The sequence below is a fragment of the Schistocerca cancellata genome, chromosome 3 (genome assembly GCF_023864275.1).
Source record: "Schistocerca cancellata isolate TAMUIC-IGC-003103 chromosome 3, iqSchCanc2.1, whole genome shotgun sequence".
Classification (NCBI taxonomy): domain Eukaryota; kingdom Metazoa; phylum Arthropoda; class Insecta; order Orthoptera; family Acrididae; genus Schistocerca; species Schistocerca cancellata.
In genome coordinates this window covers 590,009,605-590,030,554 of record NC_064628.1, presented here as the reverse complement: position 1 = coordinate 590,030,554, position 20,950 = coordinate 590,009,605, and the positions used below count along the sequence as shown (strand labels likewise).

Here is a 20,950-nt window from a genome sequence, read left to right as displayed (position 1 = left end):
GTTGTCTTTTACAGGCGTTGCCGAACGCAACGCCATATTCTGCCTGTTTACATATATCTGTATTTGAATACGCTTGGCTATACCAGTTTCTTTGGCGCTTCAGTGTGTTTTCCTGATGTTCGTACAACTGGCTGCTCGCCAGCCACTTTTGCTTCTAGCACAACGCTCGAGACTGGCGGGTAGCCTGTGCCACTGTTGCAGGCGCCCCCCCCCCCCCCCTTGCCCCCTCGTCATAACCACCCCATACGGAGACAGTTGTGCGCCGAGCATCGCAAGTAGGGACTACGTTGCGTCACGTGTTCGCCGAGCGATGTGCGACATACTTCCGCCAGCGGCCTAATTAAGATGCGGCTCGATCGCTAGCGAGCAGCATACACTCACGATTCGGGCAAACGCCTGTCGCTTCACGCGTCCCGCGTTCTGGGTCCGTCAGTCGGACTCGTAGCCGAGCCCAGCACCGGTGACCACACCTACATTGCAACTCACCACGACGCCTCTGCAGCGTCGCCAGGGATGAGGCTCCGCAGCAGCCACACCGAGCTGCCAGCCATCTTGCTCGGGGCCTTCGCCTCCTCTGATGTTGGCCTTCCAGGGACTTGGTGCCACTGGACTGATAGCGCTTCTGTGGAACTTAGACTGCGTACTTTTGTCTAGTAGTGTCCACTATGACCAAATTCATTACAGACTTTGATTGTGTCCTACTAATATTGGATCTTTCACTTGTGTTATTCTGACAAAACTCTACCATATGGTGAGCAAGATGTATGAGGCAGGCGAAATACCCCCAGACTTCAAGAAGAATATAATAATTCCAATCCCAAAGAAAGCAGGTGTTGACAGATGTGAAAATTACCGAACTATCAGTTTAATAAGTCAAAATACTAACGCGAATTCCTTACAGACAAATGGAAAAACTGGTAGGAGCCAACCTCAGGGAAGATAAGTTTGGATTCTGTAGAAATATTGGAACACGTGAGGCAATACTGACCTTACGACTTATCTTAGAAGAAAGATTAAGGAAAGGCAAACCTATGTTTCTAGCATTTGTAGACTTAGAGAAAGCTTTTTACAATGTTGGCTGGAATACTGTCTTCCAAATTCTAAAGGTGGCAGGGGTAAAATACAAGGAGCGAAAGGCTATTTACAATTTGTACAGAAACCAGATGGCAGTTATAAGAGTCGAGGGGCACGAAAGGGAAGCAGTGGTTGGGAAGGGAGTGAGGCAGGGTTGTAGCCTCTCCCCGATGTTATTCAATCTGTATATTGAGCAAGCACTAATGGAAACAAAAGAAAAATTCGGAGTAGGTATTAAAATCCATGGAGAAGAAATAAAAACTTTGACGTTCGCCGACGACATTGTATTCTATCAGAGACAGCATAGGACTTGGAAGAGCAGTTGAACGGAGTGCATAGTGTCTTGAAAGAAGGATATAAGATGAACATCAACAAAAGCAAAACGAGGATAATGGAATGTAGTCGAATTAAGTCGGATGATGCTGAGGGAATTAGATTAGGAAATGAGACAGTTGAACTAGCAAAGGAGTTTTGCTATTTGGGGAGCAAAATAACTGATGATGGTCGAAGTAGAGAGGATATAAAATGTAGACTGGCAATGGCAAGGAAAGCGTTTCTGAAGAAGAGTAATTTGTTAACATCGAGTATAGATTTAAGTGCCAGGAAGTCGTTTCTGAAAGTATTTTTATGGAGTGTAGCCACGTATGGAAGTGAAACATGGACGATAAATAGTTTGGACAAGAAGAGAATAGAAGCTTTCGAAATGTGGTGCTACAGAAGAATGCTGAATATTAGATGGGTAGATCACATAACTAATGAAGAGGTATTGAATAGAATTGTGGAGAAGAGGAGTTTGTGGCACAACTTGACAGGAAGAAGGAGCCGGTTGGTAGGATATGTTCTGAGGCATCAAGGGATCACAAATTTAGCATTGGAGGGCAGCGTGGAGGGTAAAAATCACAGAGGGAGACCAAGAGATGAATACACTAAGTAGATTCAGAAGGATGTAGGCTGCAGAAAGTACTGGGAGATGAAGAAGCTTGCACAGGATAGAGTAGCATGGAGAGCTGCATCAAACCAGTCTCAGGACTGAAGCCCACAGCAACAACAACATTCTGACAGTCCATAATGTTGGCTTGGCTTTTGTGTGTTGTATAAATAAAAGTGTTCTTAAATGTTAGCAGAGAGTCATTACTCAATAATCAGTTGTTTGTGCTGCAAAATTCGGCACTATTGTGCAAAGATTCGCATCTGGCTTGATTGAACTCCAGTGTCTACACTGGCACTATATTAGAGGAAACGGCAATATTTCCCGTGCACGACTGGGTGGTTATAACTAAAGTGCAGCTACTTTTGGAGGTCCACTGTGGGCAGTGATTATCGTATGGCAGCAAAACGTGGTAGGTATGCTAGTGAATTAATGCGATTTACTCTGGAAATTTGGCAACCAGCTGCAAATATGATACCGTACATTGTATGTACGACAGTGTGATATTCATGCTGTCATTTGGCAAGACATAACGTGAGTGAACTGTATGGCATCGAGAAAGGAGATCGTGCGCTGTTAGTGAAAGTGTTTTATGTGAACAACAGCAGTTGCAGTGCTGCACTGAGTATCGCCGACTGGAAAGTCTGAGGAGAAGCTCGATGTCATTAAATGGTTTGAAGATGATGATAATGAAACTCGAAAACACAGTTGGACTTGATGTGGCACATGGAAGAGAAAGGCGGTCTGTACCGGTGGAAGTTAGTGACGGGGTTGCTGTTGCTTTAACTGACCATGCAGCACGTGCCCTGGCTAATGCTAGTACTCGTACGGTGTCACGACGATCGTCCATCTCATGGTCAACAGTACAGCAAGTTTTGCGGTCTATTTTACGCTAGTAATCGGACACGATCCAGACGATGCAACAGCTGAAACCTCTTGATGCACAACAACGTTTTAAATTTCATCTTCTTTTTCTGGCAGGTATCAAAGTTGATGACATGTGGCCGGGCAATATTCCGTGGAGTGACGAGGCACTTTTTACCCTACAGAGCGCAGTGACTGCACAGAACTGGCGAATTTGGAGGACTGCGAAACCACGTGTTGTCCATTGCACACATCGCATGTGACTGTGTGGTGTACATTCACAAGTACCTTTATTCTCGGCCCGGTCTTCTTTGAAGAGAATACATCCGGAGGGTCTGTCAGGTGTACTGTGACGTCTGCATGTTATCGAGACCTCCACGTACGGCATGTGATTCCTGCTTTGAAAGGACGCAACTATGTGGAAACCACTGTTTTCATGCAATATGTGCCAACATCTCATGTCGCTCGCCCAGTGAAAGTTTCCTTAATACAACCTTCTACAATCGTATTATCTCTAGAGGCTTTCCAGACTCATAGCCTACAAGATCACCTGATCTAAATACCTGTGATTTTTGGATCTGGGGGTATCTAATAGAACGACTTACTAGGGACATGTTCGGTCTCTCCCTGATATGAAGGCTAGTACAAAGGAAAGTGTTGTTCAGATTACAACGGAACTGCTGCGAACAACTGTTGATCACGTCGTTTTGCCGGGGCAGCATCTTATCGATGTCTCTGGTGCGCATATTGAATGAACTCTGTTAGTGATGGTTGATAATGAAATTAACATTATGCCTTTCTCGCTTGTTCAACCAAGCGAGGCGACGCAGAGGTTAGCACACTGGACTCGCATTCGGGAGGACGACGGTTTAATCCCGAGTCCGCCCATAGGTTTTCCGTGATTTCCCTTAATCGATCCAGGCAAATGCCGGAATGGTTCCTTTGAAAGGGCACGGCCGACTTCCTTCCCCATCCTTCCATAATCCGATGGGACCGATGACCTCGCTGTTTGGTCTCTTTCCCCCAACCAACCCAACCCTCGCTTGCTCGAACGTCCCTAATCTTTATTTGTAAATTTCTAATCCACTACACATGGAAACATTTCTATATGTCTTTCTTGAATTCGTTGCTACAGATTTGCACCTGGTGATCACAATTCTATTTTTTTTCAGCGTAAATCGGTTCCGTATTAAGGTATTAGAATATCTACGTTGGACTTCTGTGAGCAGCTGCATGTTAATTATAACAACCCGGTACCTGACAACGAACTGCATTTGTGAAAGCAAACTTGACTTCTAGAAATAAGTGTAATATTACAATCCTTAGCTGCAGCCTCGGGCACTGGCCCGGTGCTCCCGCAGTCAAAGGAGGACCAGAGTTTAACTTTCCATTGACTTCGAGCAAATTAGAGACGGAACAGGTTAGATTAAGAAAGGATGTGGAAGGGAATCGGCCTTGCCCTAGTCAAAAGAACTAATCCTTTATTTGCTATACGAGATTTAGGGATATCACAGAAAACTTAAACCTGAATGTGATGGCCAGGCGGAGATTTGAACCGTCGCCCTCCCGAACGCGAGTAAACCTGAATGTGATGGCCAGGTGGAGATTTGAACCGTCGCCCTCCCGAACGCGAGTCCAGTGGAATAACCACTGTTGAGAAGTCACATGCTTCTTATTTTCCAGTGTATAATCATTTGACGCCTTGAAGCAGATTATACACAAAAAGCTGATTACACACAGACTGTCTGCATGCTCACGAAGTATTATTTCAATTCCTTGGGTGCGGTTCCGAGAAGAAGTAAATATTTGTCGTTTCCCAGTGTAACATGGATCAAGTGCAAAAGCTCCTGTACAGGGCGAAAGCCAAAAATGTCTGATAGACATTTTAGACATGAGAGTTTATGTTACCCATTGCGGTTTTCGACAAATCGTGTACTGAAGACTCATAAGAAAGGATAAGGTTTAATGTGCCGCTGCCGACAAGATGATAAAGTACAGAATATAGGGTTAAACTCAATCCATTGAAACACCAACCGATCCTGTTTCGTCATTCTAGAACCGTTAGCCCAAGACATAGACACTCAGGTTTGTAGATATTAGCAAAATCTTTGATAATGTAGACTTTGATATTTTACTTGCCATATTAGCAGCCTAAATTTCTCTTCAAATGTAGCGCAATGGCTTCCATTTGTACCTGACTTCTTGCCAAGAATACGTCATGTCCAGTACCACAAAGCTGCAATGAGGACAGATGCACTTGTGCAAAACGTAAAGACGAAACTAACTTTCGCGCGATGTGTCACTACGAACGACCAAAGCTCGATCAGACTTGGGCCACACGTAGAAAAAATTCCTAGTATATAGTACAGAAGAAATACGCAACGATACACTACTGGCCATTAAAATTGCTACATCAAGAAGAAATGCAGATGATAAACGGGTATTCATTGGTCAAATATATTATACTAGAACTGACATATGATTACATTTTCACGCAATTTGAGTGCATAGATCCTGAGAAATCAGTACCCAGAACAACCACCTCTGGCCGTAATAAATGCCTTGATACGCCCGGGCATTGGGTCAAACATAACTTGGATGGCGCGTACAGATACAGCTGCTCATGCAGCTTCAACACGATACCGCAGTTCATCACGAGTAGTAACTGGCGTGTTGTGACGAGCCAGTTGCTCGGCCACCATTGACCAGACGTTTTTAATTGGTGAGAGATCTGGAGAATGTGCTGGCCAGGGCAGCAGTCGAACATTTTCTGTATCCAGAAAGGCTCGTACAGGACTTGCAACATGAGGTCGTGCATCATCCTGCTGAAATGTAGGGTTTTGCAGGGATCGAATGAAGGGTAGAGCCCCGGGTCGTAGCACATCAGAAATGTAACGTCCACTGTTCAAAGTGCCGTCATTGCGAACAAAAGGTGATGGAGACGTGTAACCAATGGCACGCCATACCATCACACTTGTTGATACGCCAGTATTGCGATGACGAATACACGCTTCCAATGTGCGTTCACCGCGATGCCGCCAAACCACGGATGCGACCATCATGATGCTGTAAACAGAACTTGGATTCATCCGAAAAAATAAGGTTTGCCATTCGAGCACTTAGGTTCGTCGTTGAGTTCACCATTGCAGGCGCTCCTGTCTGTGATGCAGCGTCAAGTGTAACCGCAGCCATGGTCTCCGAGCTGATAGTCCATGCTGCTGCAAACGTCGTCGAAATGTTTGTGCAGATGGGTGTTGTCTTTCTAACGTCCCCATCTGTTGACTCAGGGATCGAGACGTGGCTGCACGATCCGTAACAGCCATGTGGATAAGATGCCTGTCATCTCGACTGCTAGTGATACGAGGCCGTTGGGATCCAGCACGGCGTTCCGTACTACCCTTCTGAACCCACCGATTCCATATTTTGCTAACAGTCATTGGATCTCGACGAACGCGAGCAGCAATGTCGAGATACGATAAACCGCAATCGCGATAGGTTACAATCCGACCTTTATCAAAGTCGGAAACGTGATGGTACGCATTTATCCTCCGTACAGGAGGCATCACAACAACGTTTCACCAGGCAACGCCGGTCAACTGCTGTTTGTGTCTGAGAAATCGGTTGTAATCTTTCCTCGTGTCAGCACGTTGTAGGTGTCGCCACTGGCGCAAACCTAGTGTGAATGCTCTGAAAAGCTAATCATTTGCATATTACAGCATCTTCGTCCTGTCGGTTAAATTTAGCGTCTGTAGCACGTCATCTTCGTATTGTAGCAATTTTAATGGCCAGTAGTGCATATTCAGAGAGACGAACATGACTGACACTTTTATTCGAAGACACGCATCTGTGATGTTTCGACGCGGACGTGCATTGTCATCCATAGCAGATGTATCCCTGAAAAGAACAGTGTCATAATAACGGTGACTGGTGAGTGATGTGTACCCCTTACAAGACAGAAACCTGCAAACGTGCAACACGTCCCGCGGCTGGTCGGGCTTCAGGTATCGTCTGCCGCGATAGCTACACGCGCTTGCAAGCCAAACAACAATCCGTGGTCGTCCTGCATTTTGGTAAATGTTCCGAACACCAACATCCACAAAAAAGCAGCACGCTGATTTTTATTCCTGGAGTTTCTGGGGGCCGACACGAGAGGCGTCACTTGCATTGCCAGCGGAGTGTACTACCACGACCACAGCGTGCGATCGCTGTCACTATTTTCCTACGACATTTCACATGCTCACCAAAATCTCGCACCGTACCCGTGCGCGTGTATTTGGGCCGGCACTCAACCATGGGGAGGCAGTTTGGTCTCAGCTATCAATCCAGTTATTTCTTCGAGCTCTCTGGTCCAGGTGCTAGTAGTATATGTATAGTTTCTGGACCAGAGAGAATATTTTTTAAAATATTTACAGATTTCAAACAAGATCTTAATTTTACTGTTTCCCATATTCAAAAATGTATCTATACCCACGAATGAAATTTTCATTTAATTAAGTAATAAATTTATTCATTTAAAATTTAATAACCAACAAACTAAATTTATTGAGTTAAAAATTTAAAAAAGTACAAAAAATTTATTCACATTCAATAACATGAACTGATTTATCTTATTTTCCTTTTTACCTCGATATCTAACATTCAATCCGTTAATTTTCACTAATTTATCTTCGTTTTCTGAAAAGATTTTATCACAATTATCTGGAAGAGTACTTTTATATTACCTAAAAGTAATGAAACATTTTTACTAAAAATTCAGCTTTTGAAATATTGTAAGATTTACTTTGTTTGGTTCTGTTAATTTAGTGAACACTTCTGCACAACTATTATTGTAACTGTTAAGGTCACTTACTAGATTTTCAGTGCTACTATTTATGTTCATTATGTTTTGCGTTTAATTATATAGGAAAAATATATAGAAAAAATTAAGATTTTCATATTTTTGAAATTCAGAATCTTACAAATCTGAAAAACACTAAATTTTTGAAGTTAATGCTCCTATAACTTTTTCTAATTTTTTATTCATTTATGCAATTAAATATGTTCAGTAAGTATTCTACATTGTAAATCATAAGTTAAATTTTTTACCATACATAATTATAAGTGCAATGGTATCATTTGGTATATTTTCATTAAAAATGCACATAATTTCTTGGTGTTTTTTTTTACTTAAAACATTCATTCTTCAAGACATATGTATTAGATAGACAGGATAATTTGGAATAAAACTGAATGGACTCATAGTTAAATCGTTATTTAATTGCGTTATTCCTTTAAAAACTCTAATAAAAACTATAAATGAATCATAAGCTTAAGCTTTTAAAAGGTTATTCTGTGGATAAAGGTTCCATAATTCTTGAGGAAAAATTTCATTTCTTCCACTTTTTACATGGAATCATTTAACTGGTTATTTTTTCGATTAGTTTGGAAAACAATGAAAATAATGTAAGGCATATCAAAATCAGAAGAGTTATTATAATTCGTAAATCTAGTTCAAAATTTCTTTTTCCATTTAGTGCAGCAAATACAATAGTTTGTAGATGAAGGTTTCTCGGGTCTCAAGCCGGGTGGTACCATTGATATTGCGAAATGTCGAGATTCGCAGAGAGCAGGGTATTTATAAGCGCAGTCACCCCCCTCCAGTCAGGAGGCTGCCGTGGTCTGGCAGCATGCACGTGGTGGTTAGAGTAGCAGTCGCCCCTAACAGCCATGTTTGGTTCTCAGTGTAAGCATCTGCGTGCGTGGTGTAGGACGTTGACAGGCGTGCTCCTGATGGATGGCTACTATTGCAGGGTTCCATGCTGTGCTGAGTTGGAATCCCTTGTCCCTGTTGAGCAGCTTGTCATGAATCCTTTTCTCTAGGGATTATTTGATAATACTTCCCCATAAGCCAGATGCTTGGCACAGCACCTTCCTGTTTTCAAAGTTGAAACTATGTTCTTCATTTATGCTGTGTTCTGCTATGGCTGATTTTTCTGTGTAACCTAGTCGAACACATCTGGTATGTTCTTCACAGCGTTTAGATACACGGCACTGTGTTTTCCCAATGTATTGTTTATCACAGTCGCATGATATGCTGTAGTTTCCTGATGTGTTAAGCATTAGCGGGTCTTTGGCAGAACCTAGGAGCTCCCTCGTCTTTGTTGGTAGGCCTATAATGGTTTTGATATTGTATTTGCTCTGAAGTCATGCAGTTTTGGCCGAGAGCAGACCCATGTAGGGAAGGAATACGTGTCGTTTGTTTTCTTCTTCTTCTGGGGTTGTCACTGCTTCCTTCTTCCTTTTCAGCACCCTCTTGATCTGCATTCACTGTAGTCATTTTGGTGGAAGATTTTCCTCAGGTGTTGCAGCTCAGATGGTAGGCCGTCTTTGTCACAGATGGCGTGTGCCGTATGTACCAGGGTGGTCAGCACTGTTTGTCTTTATGATGCATGGTGGCAGCTTGTAACATGAGGTTATAGGTCTCTGTGTGTCTTCTTCCTATGTACTGCATGGCCTAGTGAACCATGTGCCTTCCTCTTAATTAGTATGTCAAGGAAGGGGAGGCACCCATTTCCATCATAAATTTGATATTTGGGTGGATGCTGTTCAGGCGCTCCAGAAACTCATCTAGCGCCTGTTTTTGACATGTCCCCACATGACAAAAGTGTCGTCAACATAGTGGAAAAAGTGGTTTGGTTTCTGTCTGGCAGTGTGAAGGGCCACTCCTCAAAATGATTCATATAGAGGTTTGCAATCGCAGGAGCCAGCGGGGAGCCCATGGCCATACTATTGATCTGCTTGAAGAATTCCCTGTTGCACTGAAAGTAGATGGTTGTTAGTATGTGTTCGAAAAGGCTGAATGTTTATGGTTCAAAGTACTGAGATACAAGTGCAAAGGAGTCTTGAAGGGTACTTTCGTGAAAAGCGACATCATGTTGAAGGTCACAAGTAGGTCCTCCCTTTGTAGTTGCATGTCCGTGAGTATTTTTACGAATTAGGCTGAGTGTCTCACTTGGTGGCTGCAGTGTCCCAAAAGCGTTTTGAGCAGTGTCGCTAGTTATTTAGCTACTCCATAACTGTGGGAGTTGATGGAGTCCACAATCGGTCTCATAGGTACCCCTTCCTTATGGATCTTGGGGAGTTCATAGAGGTGTGGTATCGCTGGCACTCTAGGGTCCAGCTGCTTCTTCATTGGCTGAGGTAAGTCAGATTTCTTTAGCAGAGCTATCGCCTTTCTACTCATCGTCGGGGTTGGATCCTTCTTCGGCATCTTGTAGGCCTTGTCTTGTAGCAGCAGGTTTATTTTCTGCTGGTACTCGGCAGCGCTTAATAACACTGTAGCCTTCCCTTAGTCCACTTGGCAGGATCGTTAAATCTCCTTCCCAAATTATTTCTTTAAATTCGTTAAAAATCCGCCAAATAATTCTAATGGATAAAGTACTTCATTCTGTTTGTTTTTAGTTTTACTGTTATTAAGTAAATGTTTTCCCATAGTTAACACATTTGACATGGACGAAGTTAATTGAATAAGATTGGATGATGAAATAAATGGATGTTCTATTTTAGACAAAATATTGTTTCCTTTTTTAATTGTACTAACATAAAATAATACATAATTATCAGTTAGTTCAATATTTGATTTATCATCATATAGTGAAAAGTCTATTCCATCTGTGTGAATAACAGCAAATGTCATATAAAGTTGTGAATAATTAGGATGAATTAATATTAATTTCTGTTTCCTTGTTTGGACTGTTTAAAATATTTTTTGTTTTCTCATTGACAGAAAATGAGTAAAATGTATAACTATTGATTTTGTTCACGATTTATTAAGGAAAACATTTGTTAGTTCATTGAAGTCAATCTAATTATCATTTTCTCCAGTTATAGTAATTATTAAATTCTGAATAGTGTCTGAAATTGGAATATTTATAGGATAATTTGGTTCATAAATTATTGATCTTCCAAATTCAGCATTTGGTTGAAATAAAGAAATAATATTGATTTTGCTAAATTAAAATTAATGTATATTATGTAAAATGGAACATCTTTAGAAACATTATTAGCAATTTTTATTAGCTTCAATATTTTGATTATTAAATCCTAAAATTTCACCATAACAATTTTCTTTATCTATAAATAATTTAATACCACTTGCAGTAACAACTCTATTTCAAATTTTATCTTCCTCAGTGAGAAAATTAGGTTTTTTGTGAATAATTTTTTCTAAATTTTTCAGACTATATTGCCCAGCAGGACTTTCTATCATTTCTTCATCAGTATATAATTTATTATTGTTTTATGTAATATTTGGATTTAAAGAGGTTATATAAAATACAACTAGTGAAATGTCTTTATAAGTTTCTGTTATCTACTTAGTTAATCTTCTTTTTTAGAACAGATGAATTAGCACTCAATTGAAGTAATCTACTAATTTATATTAATAAAATTTATGTAAATAAATGACATATTGGGAACTAAAAATAAGAATTCCATGAAAAAATTAAAAATGAACATGGCACACTTTTACCAAATCCTATTCCATGTTCATTAATGGGGCCAAGCAGTTGTAGAAAAAACAGTACTAATGATTGATAATTATATTCTAGCAGTTGAGGGTTAAACTGAAATGAAGTTAAACATTAGTACATTTATTCTAAAAGCTTAGACCAACCAAAATATCAAAAATTTATAAAAAGATGTAAAAAATTGAAGATAAAATTAATGAAACAAACTGAAATGAAGTTAAACATTAATACATTTATTCTAAAAGCTTAGATCAACCAAAATATCAAAAATTTATAAAAAGACATAAAAAATTAAAGATAAAATTAATGAAACAATTACCACTTTTATTGAAAATAATGATGAAATTACTCCATTAGATGAATGTGAAAATAATTCAGTTGTAGTTTTTGATGATTTTATCCTTGAAAATCAGGACAGAGTTAGAGATTATTTTATTAAAGGTAGATAAAAGGAAAAGATAGGTTTTGTTTAAGGGGGTAGGATGTCAAACAGGCCAACTTGGAGCAGGTGTGGCACCACAGGACATTTTAATTTCCACTGTCTATACTTTTAAAAATAAATTCATAAAACTTGGTCAACATGACCAGGAAGGATTCAGGATTCACACTCATAGCAGTTGAAGTTCAAAAAGATAACAAAACAAACTCTAGAATTTATTTGATTTATGATAAATGAATGATCTGTTACAGTTTAAACTTCATATTTAGAAAAAAACTCCAATTGTATAGTTCATTGTCTCAATTTTGACAATAGTTTTAATAGATCTGTAAGTATGTGAAAAATTCATTGAAGAATTTCTCTTACTTATGAAGAAAAGTGTACCTATAGCAACCAATGCAGCCAATAGTAATTGGAAAAAATGATGAAATTTCACATGAAAATAGAACTTATTTTGTTATGTTTTTGAACTTCGACTGCTATGATAGTGTATCCTGAATCCTTCCTGGTCATACTGACCAAATTTTATGAATTTATTTGTAAAAGTATAGACAGTGGAAATTAAAGTGCCCTGCGGTGCCTCCATGCTCCAAGTCAGCTCATTTGACATCCTACCTCCCTGAACTAAAACATATTAAAAATATCGAAACAATTAGTTAGAGATAATCTTAATTTTTAAAATATTTTCAGACAAGATGATACAAAGTTGAATCATATTTATTGGTGTTTTAAAATTTGATAATGTAAAAGAAATATGTAGTAAATAGTGTGGTAAAGACGAATTCGGTTTTATTACGATAAATATGACTTATAATGGCAAATACAGAGCAAAGATTAACAATTTTCAAACATTAAACATAAATTTTAAAAATAATAAATGTAAATGTTAAACATAAATGTTGAACACAAATGTTGAGCAGAAATGTTGAAGATAAATGATGGATGTACAATGAAAATGATTACTGTTTTTTATCCTTAATATATATTTTTAAAATATGGCCCAGGGATTGTTAAAAAGCGAAACGAAATAGTAAAGTAAAAGAGCAATTAAAACAAGAGTTTTAAAAAAGGAAAAACCAAACAAGAACAGAACACGAAAAATTTAAAAAAGAAATCAACCATTTATCGATGCAATTGAACAAATTAATCAAGGAATTGAAGGATTAGGTAATAACATGTTAAAAGCTATTGAAGAAAATAGAGAAGTTTAAAAACAAATGGTTCCTTAAAATTAACATCTTTAGGAGAATTTAATGACATTCCAACAACTAAACAATAGCATAGTGATAAAAAGAGATTATACTTTAAGTGAACAAGGAAGAAATAATTTCATAGAGAATTGTCAGAAAGAAAGAAAAAATTAAAAGACAAAGATGTTAAAAAATTAAATGTAAGTGCAAGAATCTAAGATTTATCAATCATATCGAAGATGCTGTTTTTGGATTAACTCCTGTTGAAACTAGTAAATATATTGGTAAATATCCAGTTGAATTGAATGGTGATAAATTAAAAATAAGATGAGAAGTAGGATGCAATAGTCTGAGAAGGCTTTCACAGAGCACTTAAGAGTCCTAAATCGTCCTCAGATTTATTATACGAGCAATCATACAGTTTCTGCTCGAAGGCCGTACAGTCCAGAATCTGTATGCCAATGAGGCAAACTCGCCGTGAGCATTGAGGTAATCATCCCACTGACGCAAGAGGTTGAAGATACATGTTTGGTAAAACATCGGTGCTGCTGCACATCCTCATTCGACAGGAACCGTCGATCCTTCAAGGTCTTTTTTAAGAGACTGAAGGCGTAACATCGCATGGGGAGAGATCAGGACTCTAGGACAGGTGCTCGAGTGTCTTCCACTTGAGTTGGTGTAACTTCTGCGATACAACATTTACAGTATGGAGACGTGCGTTATCATGAGGCAGCAGCACCCCTTGGCGCACTATTTTACAACGGTGGTTTCCCACAGATATTGCTGCCCCTTATACATTCTTCATTCTCCGATGGATGTCTACTGGTGTTTGTAGTCCGGCAGCCAAGAAATAATAACAGTCCGTTGGTATTGTTTGGATGTTTTTGGTAGTAGCACAGCCATAGTTCACGTTCCCGCATTTATCGCAGCCATATCGGAGAGACACGATTGCCAAATTAATCGTTTGCCTATATGTCGGCGCTTGTTGTGCTGCGTTGCGTATACGCTGCAGTAACGCTTTCAAACGGAAACTTATTGATCGCTCCTTCTAATGTGCTTGAAAGGATCAGTCTCCGCAAAACTGTTCCGCTATTCTACCTGTATTAAAAATTTACGAGACATGTGAAATACTCTCAGACCTCAAGAGGAATATGTTGTTGTTGTTGTTGTTGTGGTCTTCAGTCCTGAGACTGGTTTGATGTAGCTCTCCATGCTACTCTATCCCGTGCAAGCTTCTTCATTTTCCAGTACTTACTGCAACCTACATCCTTCTGAATCTGCTTAGTGTATTCATCTCTTGGTCTCCCTCTATGATTTTTACCCTCCACGCTGCCCTCCAGTGCTAAATTTGTGATCCCTTGATGACTCAGAACATTTCCTACTAACTGGTCCCTTCTTCTTGTCAAGTTGTGCCACAAACTCCTCTTCTCCCCAATTCCATTGAATACCTCCTCATCAGTTATGTGATCCACCCATCTAATCTTCAGCATTCTTCTGTAGTACCACATTTCGAAAGCTTCTATTCTCTTCTTGTCCAAACTATTTATCGTCCATGTTTCACTTCCATACATGGCTACACTCCTTACAAATACTTTCAGAAACGACTTCCTGACACTTAAATCAATACTCGATGTTAACAAATTTCTCTTCTTCAGAAACGCTTTCCTTGCCATTGCCAGTATACATTTTATATCCTCTCTACTTTAACCATCATCAGTTATTTTGCTCCCCAAATAGCAAAACTCCTTTATTAATTTAAGTGTCTCATTTCCTAATCTAATTCTCTCAGCATCACCCGACTTAATTCGACTACATTCCATTATCCACGTTTTGCTTTTGTTGATGTTCATCTTAAATCCTCCTTTCAAGACACTGTCCATTCCGTTCAACTGCTCTTCCAAGTCCTTTGCTGTCTCTGATAGAATTACAATGTCATCGGCGAACCTCAAAGTTTTTATTTCTTTCCAGAGGAATATAATAATCTCATTTCGAAAGAAAGCAGATGTTAACGGGTGTGAGTATTACGTATTATCAGTTTAAAAATGTATTGTTTGCAAAATATTGGCATGGATTATCTACAGAAGAATGGAAAAGCTGGTAGATGCCGATCTCGTGGAAGGTCACTGTCAGAAATGTAGGAACACTTGAGATAATTCCGACGCTCCGATTTATCTTAGAAGAAAGACTGAAGAAAGGCAAACATACATTTATAGCATTTGTGTATTTAGAACGAGCTTTTGACAGTGAACACTCTGAAATTCCTCAGGTAGTAGATATAAAGTACAGGGAAATAAAACTTACACAAAAATCAGACTGCAGTTATGAGTACCGAAGGACATGAAAGGGGAGCACTGGTTAAGGAAGTGAGAGAGGATTGTAGCCTATCCCCAGTATCATTCAGTCTGTTCACTTAACACGTGATAAAAGAAACCAAGGAGAAAACTGGAAATGAAATTACAATTCAAGCAGAAGAAATAAGAATTTCGAGGTTAGCGATGACGTTATAGTTCTATCAAGGGCAGGAAGTGCAGCTGAACGAAATGGGTGGCGTCTTGAAAACAGGGTTGAGATGAACATTAAAGAAATGAAAACTGGGGAATGGAACCTAGTCGAAGTAAATGAGGCGCTGCTTCAGGAGTTGGATTAGGAAATGGGATACTAAAAGTAATAGATGAGTTTTACTAAGGGCAGCAAAATCGTCGACGATAGCAGTAGCAGAGAGAGAATAAAATGCAGTCTGGCAATGACACGAAAAGAAAAATAGAATTATTATTTTAAAACCGAACGTAAATTTAAACGTTACAAAATGTTTTCTGAAGGCATTTGTCTGGAGTGTAATCTTGTACGAAAGGTGAAACATGGACGATAAGGAATTCAGACGAGAAGAGAATACAATCTTTTCAAATGTGGTGCTGCACAAGAAAGTTGACAATGAGGAGGCACTGAATCCAACAGAGGAAAATAGAATTTTATTGCACGGCCAAATTAAAACAAGAAATCGATTGATTGAACGGATCCTGAGGTATTAGGGAATTGTCAGTTTGGGGATGGAGAAAACTTTGTAGGGTAAAAATTGTAGAGGGAGATAAAGGCTTCAATGCGGTACGCAAATTCAAATAGATGAGGGTTGTTGTAGTTAAGCAGAGCTAGAGAGAGTGGCACAAATCAGACTAGCATGGAGAACTGCATCAAACTAGTCTTTAGACTGAAGACGATGACAACAACAGCAAAACCACCACCAACAACAACCATTACTCACTGCAGTTATGTTACTTATCGGCAGTGAAATATTAGTCTGAAGCGTTAACAACATACAAATATTTTTAAAAAGCTACTACTTCTTGTAGGGTTTTGGACAGTGTTTCACTTATATAATATTCTTCATCAGCTTTACGTAAGATTGTATTAAAGAAGATTCACGTTTTTTCATGTTTGTGATGTACCGCATTGCTATTTTCCTCGTTAACAAGATTTCATTATCAATCAAGAGTCATTTTCTCATACCACAGATGGTGAAGTGTAGGCGTACCTTGCTTTCTGTGATCTTCTTGTAATTTTGCAGCGAGTCCCAGGCTATGATTTTGCGGTCTTTCTCTCCTCCGGACAGCAAAGTGCCTTCAGAAAGCATAATCAGCGAACTGATCCCTTTCGTGTGAGCCTGAAAATACAGAAGTTATGATAAGAGAAGAAGGGTTTGTTACCACATGATTTACCGCGAGGGGTATTTTGACAAAAGCGAGAAATGGAATATAATTTTGCTCCTTTTCTTTTAAAATTTAAAATGAGGATTAAATACGCTCTAATTGTGTTCTTACGAGCAAATTTAGTGGGAACGAGTTTCGCTACCTCTCTAAATTACTCATAAATAGACTGCCATATACAAGCGTCGAAGAATGTTCATTATTTTGTTCTATACGATAAGGACTATTCTCTCAGCACCCATAAATGTTTATGGATGTCATTATTAGATCCTAGCGAATGACAGCTCACAAAAAGAGCCTAAGACTGTTTGCAACTGAAAGAAAACACAGAAGTGATAATTAAGTACGAACGAACACTACGATTTTAATGACACTCGGTGATGTTTGTAAATGCGTTGCAAAATTATCATATTGAAATACTTATGTATGAAGGTTATTTGATAATATGGGGATTTTATAGAGTGACCTATTATTTAAATTTATTTCTCGAAAAAAACTTCGAAACATTATGAGCGATTATGGGAATGTTTGAGAATTACTGTGGTTGAGACATCTACAGGTCTCATAGAGCTCTATTCCCTTATCTGGCAATTAATGGCAGTGCAGCCAACCTTGAGTCTTTCCTTTAGTGAAGGGGTCTTGCTCTCTTTTAAAGCTCTACGCTGCTATGAGAAAAGAAACGAGGCCTAAAACTTATCCGGTTCACGACAGATGAGATGAAAAAATCGATGAAATATATTCAAAACAACGATTACTACTTTTCCTGAAAATTGCTAAGATTGTATAACAATTACCTTAGCTTGTAACTGTAAATAAATTCTAGATGGAGATCTGTACTTATTTTGCTTTATTGTATTATTATTTGGACAGCGAAGTAACTTCTCCTAGAAACCTGAAGTATCTTTAACGATGACAGCGAGAGGAAGAAAATGTCATGGATATTTTCTTAGTGATGTGAATATAGGATGTGAAACTAAAATCAATTTATCGGTATCCTATGTCCCCTCTTTTGAGTGACATGTACATTTTACTCTCCTAATGATGACATAGTTAACTTAAGAGAGTTTGTTATGAGGATGTTGTTGCGCACGCTAAGAGTGTTATTGGTCACTAGTGAAAAGACGTTTTGACGGTGATGACAGAAGAAAGCAACAATTTCTCAGTAACTGAAGTAAGAGTTATAAGTTGGTCTACGACTCTCGGTGGACTGGATAAAAAGCTTCGCAGCGGCACTAAATCGACTCCCGGTTATAAAGCCTGGAAATTTTATTTCCACTGTTCCTTATGAAACCACGTAATAGACGAATCTAATACGCAGATGCTTAGGCCTACAACTGATCTTCGACTGCACAGGCATCATTTCAACGTATAAAGAAAAAACAAAATAAAAGTACATCAACGTGAATATAGATAAATTAGTATCTACTTGAAAAGGAGTCAAGAAAAATTATAATACTTAGCGGCACGTGACACAATTTTTGTAAGGAACCGCATCGGTTCAAGGCAAAAACCTCCTCCACGAAAGTTACTACTTGCTGCATTATATGGTGACTACATGCAGCTTAATGTACATGATAGAAAACTCTGACAACCGCAGCATATTAGTATCTACAGGAGAAAAGTTATTTCTCAACGGTAAGAAGCAAACCTCAAATTCCATCCTGACGAAATAAGCGCCGTCACTGTCCACGGAGTAGATGGTGATGAATCCATCTCCATCTGCAGTTACGACATCGCCATCTTGCTCGAACTGAATGCTGGTAATGTTCGTTCTCGAAGGCTGAAAAGAAACAAAAACCACAGCATGGATAGCAATATCTTTGGGAAAACTGGTTTTTGTATTCTGCACCGAGAGCTGTTTTCTAGCTTTCGGCGTGACAACACTTGCTAATGCGTGTTTTGGATGCTTGCTGCCATGATGCAAAAAAAGACCTTAAATTTTAGACCATGAACTTTTAACACTACTATGCAATCGTGGCGTTTACTTCACATGACTATTTTCGTTAAAAGTTTCCTCTACATTATTTTCCTAATATCAGGAGCCACAGTAATGAAGAATTGTCTTAATGAAAATGTCTTCACCATGTGTGTGGTATTATATGACAATCCCTGAGTGGTCAGATGACCAATATTATGTTCTTCACATGTGCTACGGCTCGCAACATAACTAACTTCAAAAGGATGACAATGAATCGACTGAAAGTGGTTACACAGCCGAAATTGTAATAGTGTCCAAAAGGAAATGGAAATACAAGTTAAATGAAGAAAGCATTATCAATTAGACAGTTTTCTCTAAATCGCAACAGTCAACATATCCCTGTAGAGGTTTTAACTATAGCTTTCGAAAATATACATAGCTCTTTTTAAAAACACCCATTCTAGCTTCAATACTTCAACACGTAAAAAAGTGACGAGTAATAACTGTGTAAACAAATAAAGATCGATTAGCGTAGAAGACTTGCTCAAAAATCTTTGTTTATCTCAGTGTGTGAAGTACTAAAGAAATTCGAGTATATGGTCAACTTTGTCATTACACTAGGTGGTTGTACAGAGCACGTATGCATGTAACATTTATGCTGTAACATCTCCAGCTGGGGCATCAGTTATACGTTTTCGATATTAAGGCCACTGTATAAAACCCTCTATACCAGTATACACCAATATCGGCAATGTTGGACACTAGTAAACCACTTATGAGGACTATATGACGTATAATGAAAGAAGTTCAGTAAAGTGTATTGCACTAAGAAATTATGATCGCCTTGTATATAATGTAGAACGTTCCTAATATCATTTTCTTCGCAGTTTGTGGTTAGAATAATACCAATACACATTCAAGAGCAATTAGTAATATCGTGTTCCTTTCTGATGAAGGAAATCTTCCGTTTAATTCCGAAGTTTAGACCTTCGTAATTCTGCTTGTTAACACTCGATATCTTTTTTCCGCAGTCAAAGAACCTGTAGACGATGTTAATTCAGGTGACGACGTAGCATTCAGATGTCATCGGAACATGAAGAGACGAATAGGATTCCCTTTCATGAACAGAATGTGGAGGCGAGAGGCATGTTTTAAATTTGTGTGGGCAAAATACTAGCATTAGATTTATTATTATTATTGTATTGTGAGGACAAATGTTTAATAAACCAGGTGATATTTGTAGTCTATTTTATGAAGTTCGTATTTCATTTCTGTCATTGATTTTGATATCGTTGAGTCGTTGTAGTTAACATAATTCCCAAATATTGGTAGAAGAAGTGAAGCTAATCTAAGAGGAGATTATATAGTGGGCGACCCGAACCTGTGTCTTGAGATACATTTAATGTAAAAGGGTCTCTACAAAATTTTTTGTGGGGTTAAATAATCAAACTTTTTCCGTGCTCCAAATATATATACAAATATTATTTTATATTGGTAGTTAGGGGTTCGTGTTGTTAACCAATAAACAGATTGTAATAATACATAAAAAGTGTATTTTTTGCGCAAACGTAAACTTTTTTAAATGAAACAATGACGCTATCTATGGTCCTTTTGTACACAACCTGTGATGGTCCGTTGTCTCGTTACTGGTCAGAATCCACGTGGCTGATGTAAGCACTTGTCTTCTTCTTTAGTGTGTGATACCACAGGTATGTTACAAGTGTCGGCATGGAAACTTTTCAAAATATGATATCTCATAAATGAGTCGCACTACAATCCTGCAAAAAACACCATTAACTTTTGACAGTCTAATTTACCGTAGTTTCAGTTTGTGAATGTCACTAAGCACTGTTCCATTTAAAAAAGTGTATGTTTGCATTGGAACAATCTGCATACTGTAGATACTTCGTGCCTGCAGTTGGAAGAAAGCACAAGTCACACATGTCTACAAGAAGACCAACAGAAGTGATACAGAAAGCTACCATCCATTATCACTGACATCTACGTATCGTAGAATCTTAGGACAGTTTACGAGATTAAGACGAGGTATCTCAAACAGAATGATCTCCTCCATGTCAACCAGCTAGGGATCCGTTCCATACAAGACGTACACAGGGTACTTAACGTGTACAAAGAAGGGTGGCACGAACGACAGCAGGTTTGTTTGACTCATAGCAGAACGCCACGTAAATGCTGTGAAGTGTGAACTGGAAAATGCTTGAATGTAGACATTTATCGTACGATAACCACTTACAAAGTTCCATGAACTACACAACTGGCCATTAAAATTGCTACACCAAGAAGAAATGCAGATGATAAACGGGTATTC

The 20,950-nt window shown here is 38.8% G+C and overlaps 1 protein-coding gene across 1 annotated transcript in view; it reads right to left on the bottom strand.

Annotated features, from left to right (window-relative positions):
- The window catches only part of LOC126176443 (echinoderm microtubule-associated protein-like CG42247), a 349,669-nt gene that overhangs the window by 93,897 nt on the left and 234,822 nt on the right, over positions 1–20,950 (bottom strand). Inside the window, exons 11-12 of the mRNA XM_049923600.1 lie at positions 18,352–18,483; positions 16,532–16,660 (exon numbers count right to left, since the gene is read on the bottom strand). Of these exons, the coding sequence (XP_049779557.1) occupies positions 16,532–16,660; positions 18,352–18,483 (261 nt within the window). The remainder of the gene's footprint in view (positions 1–16,531; positions 16,661–18,351; positions 18,484–20,950) is intronic.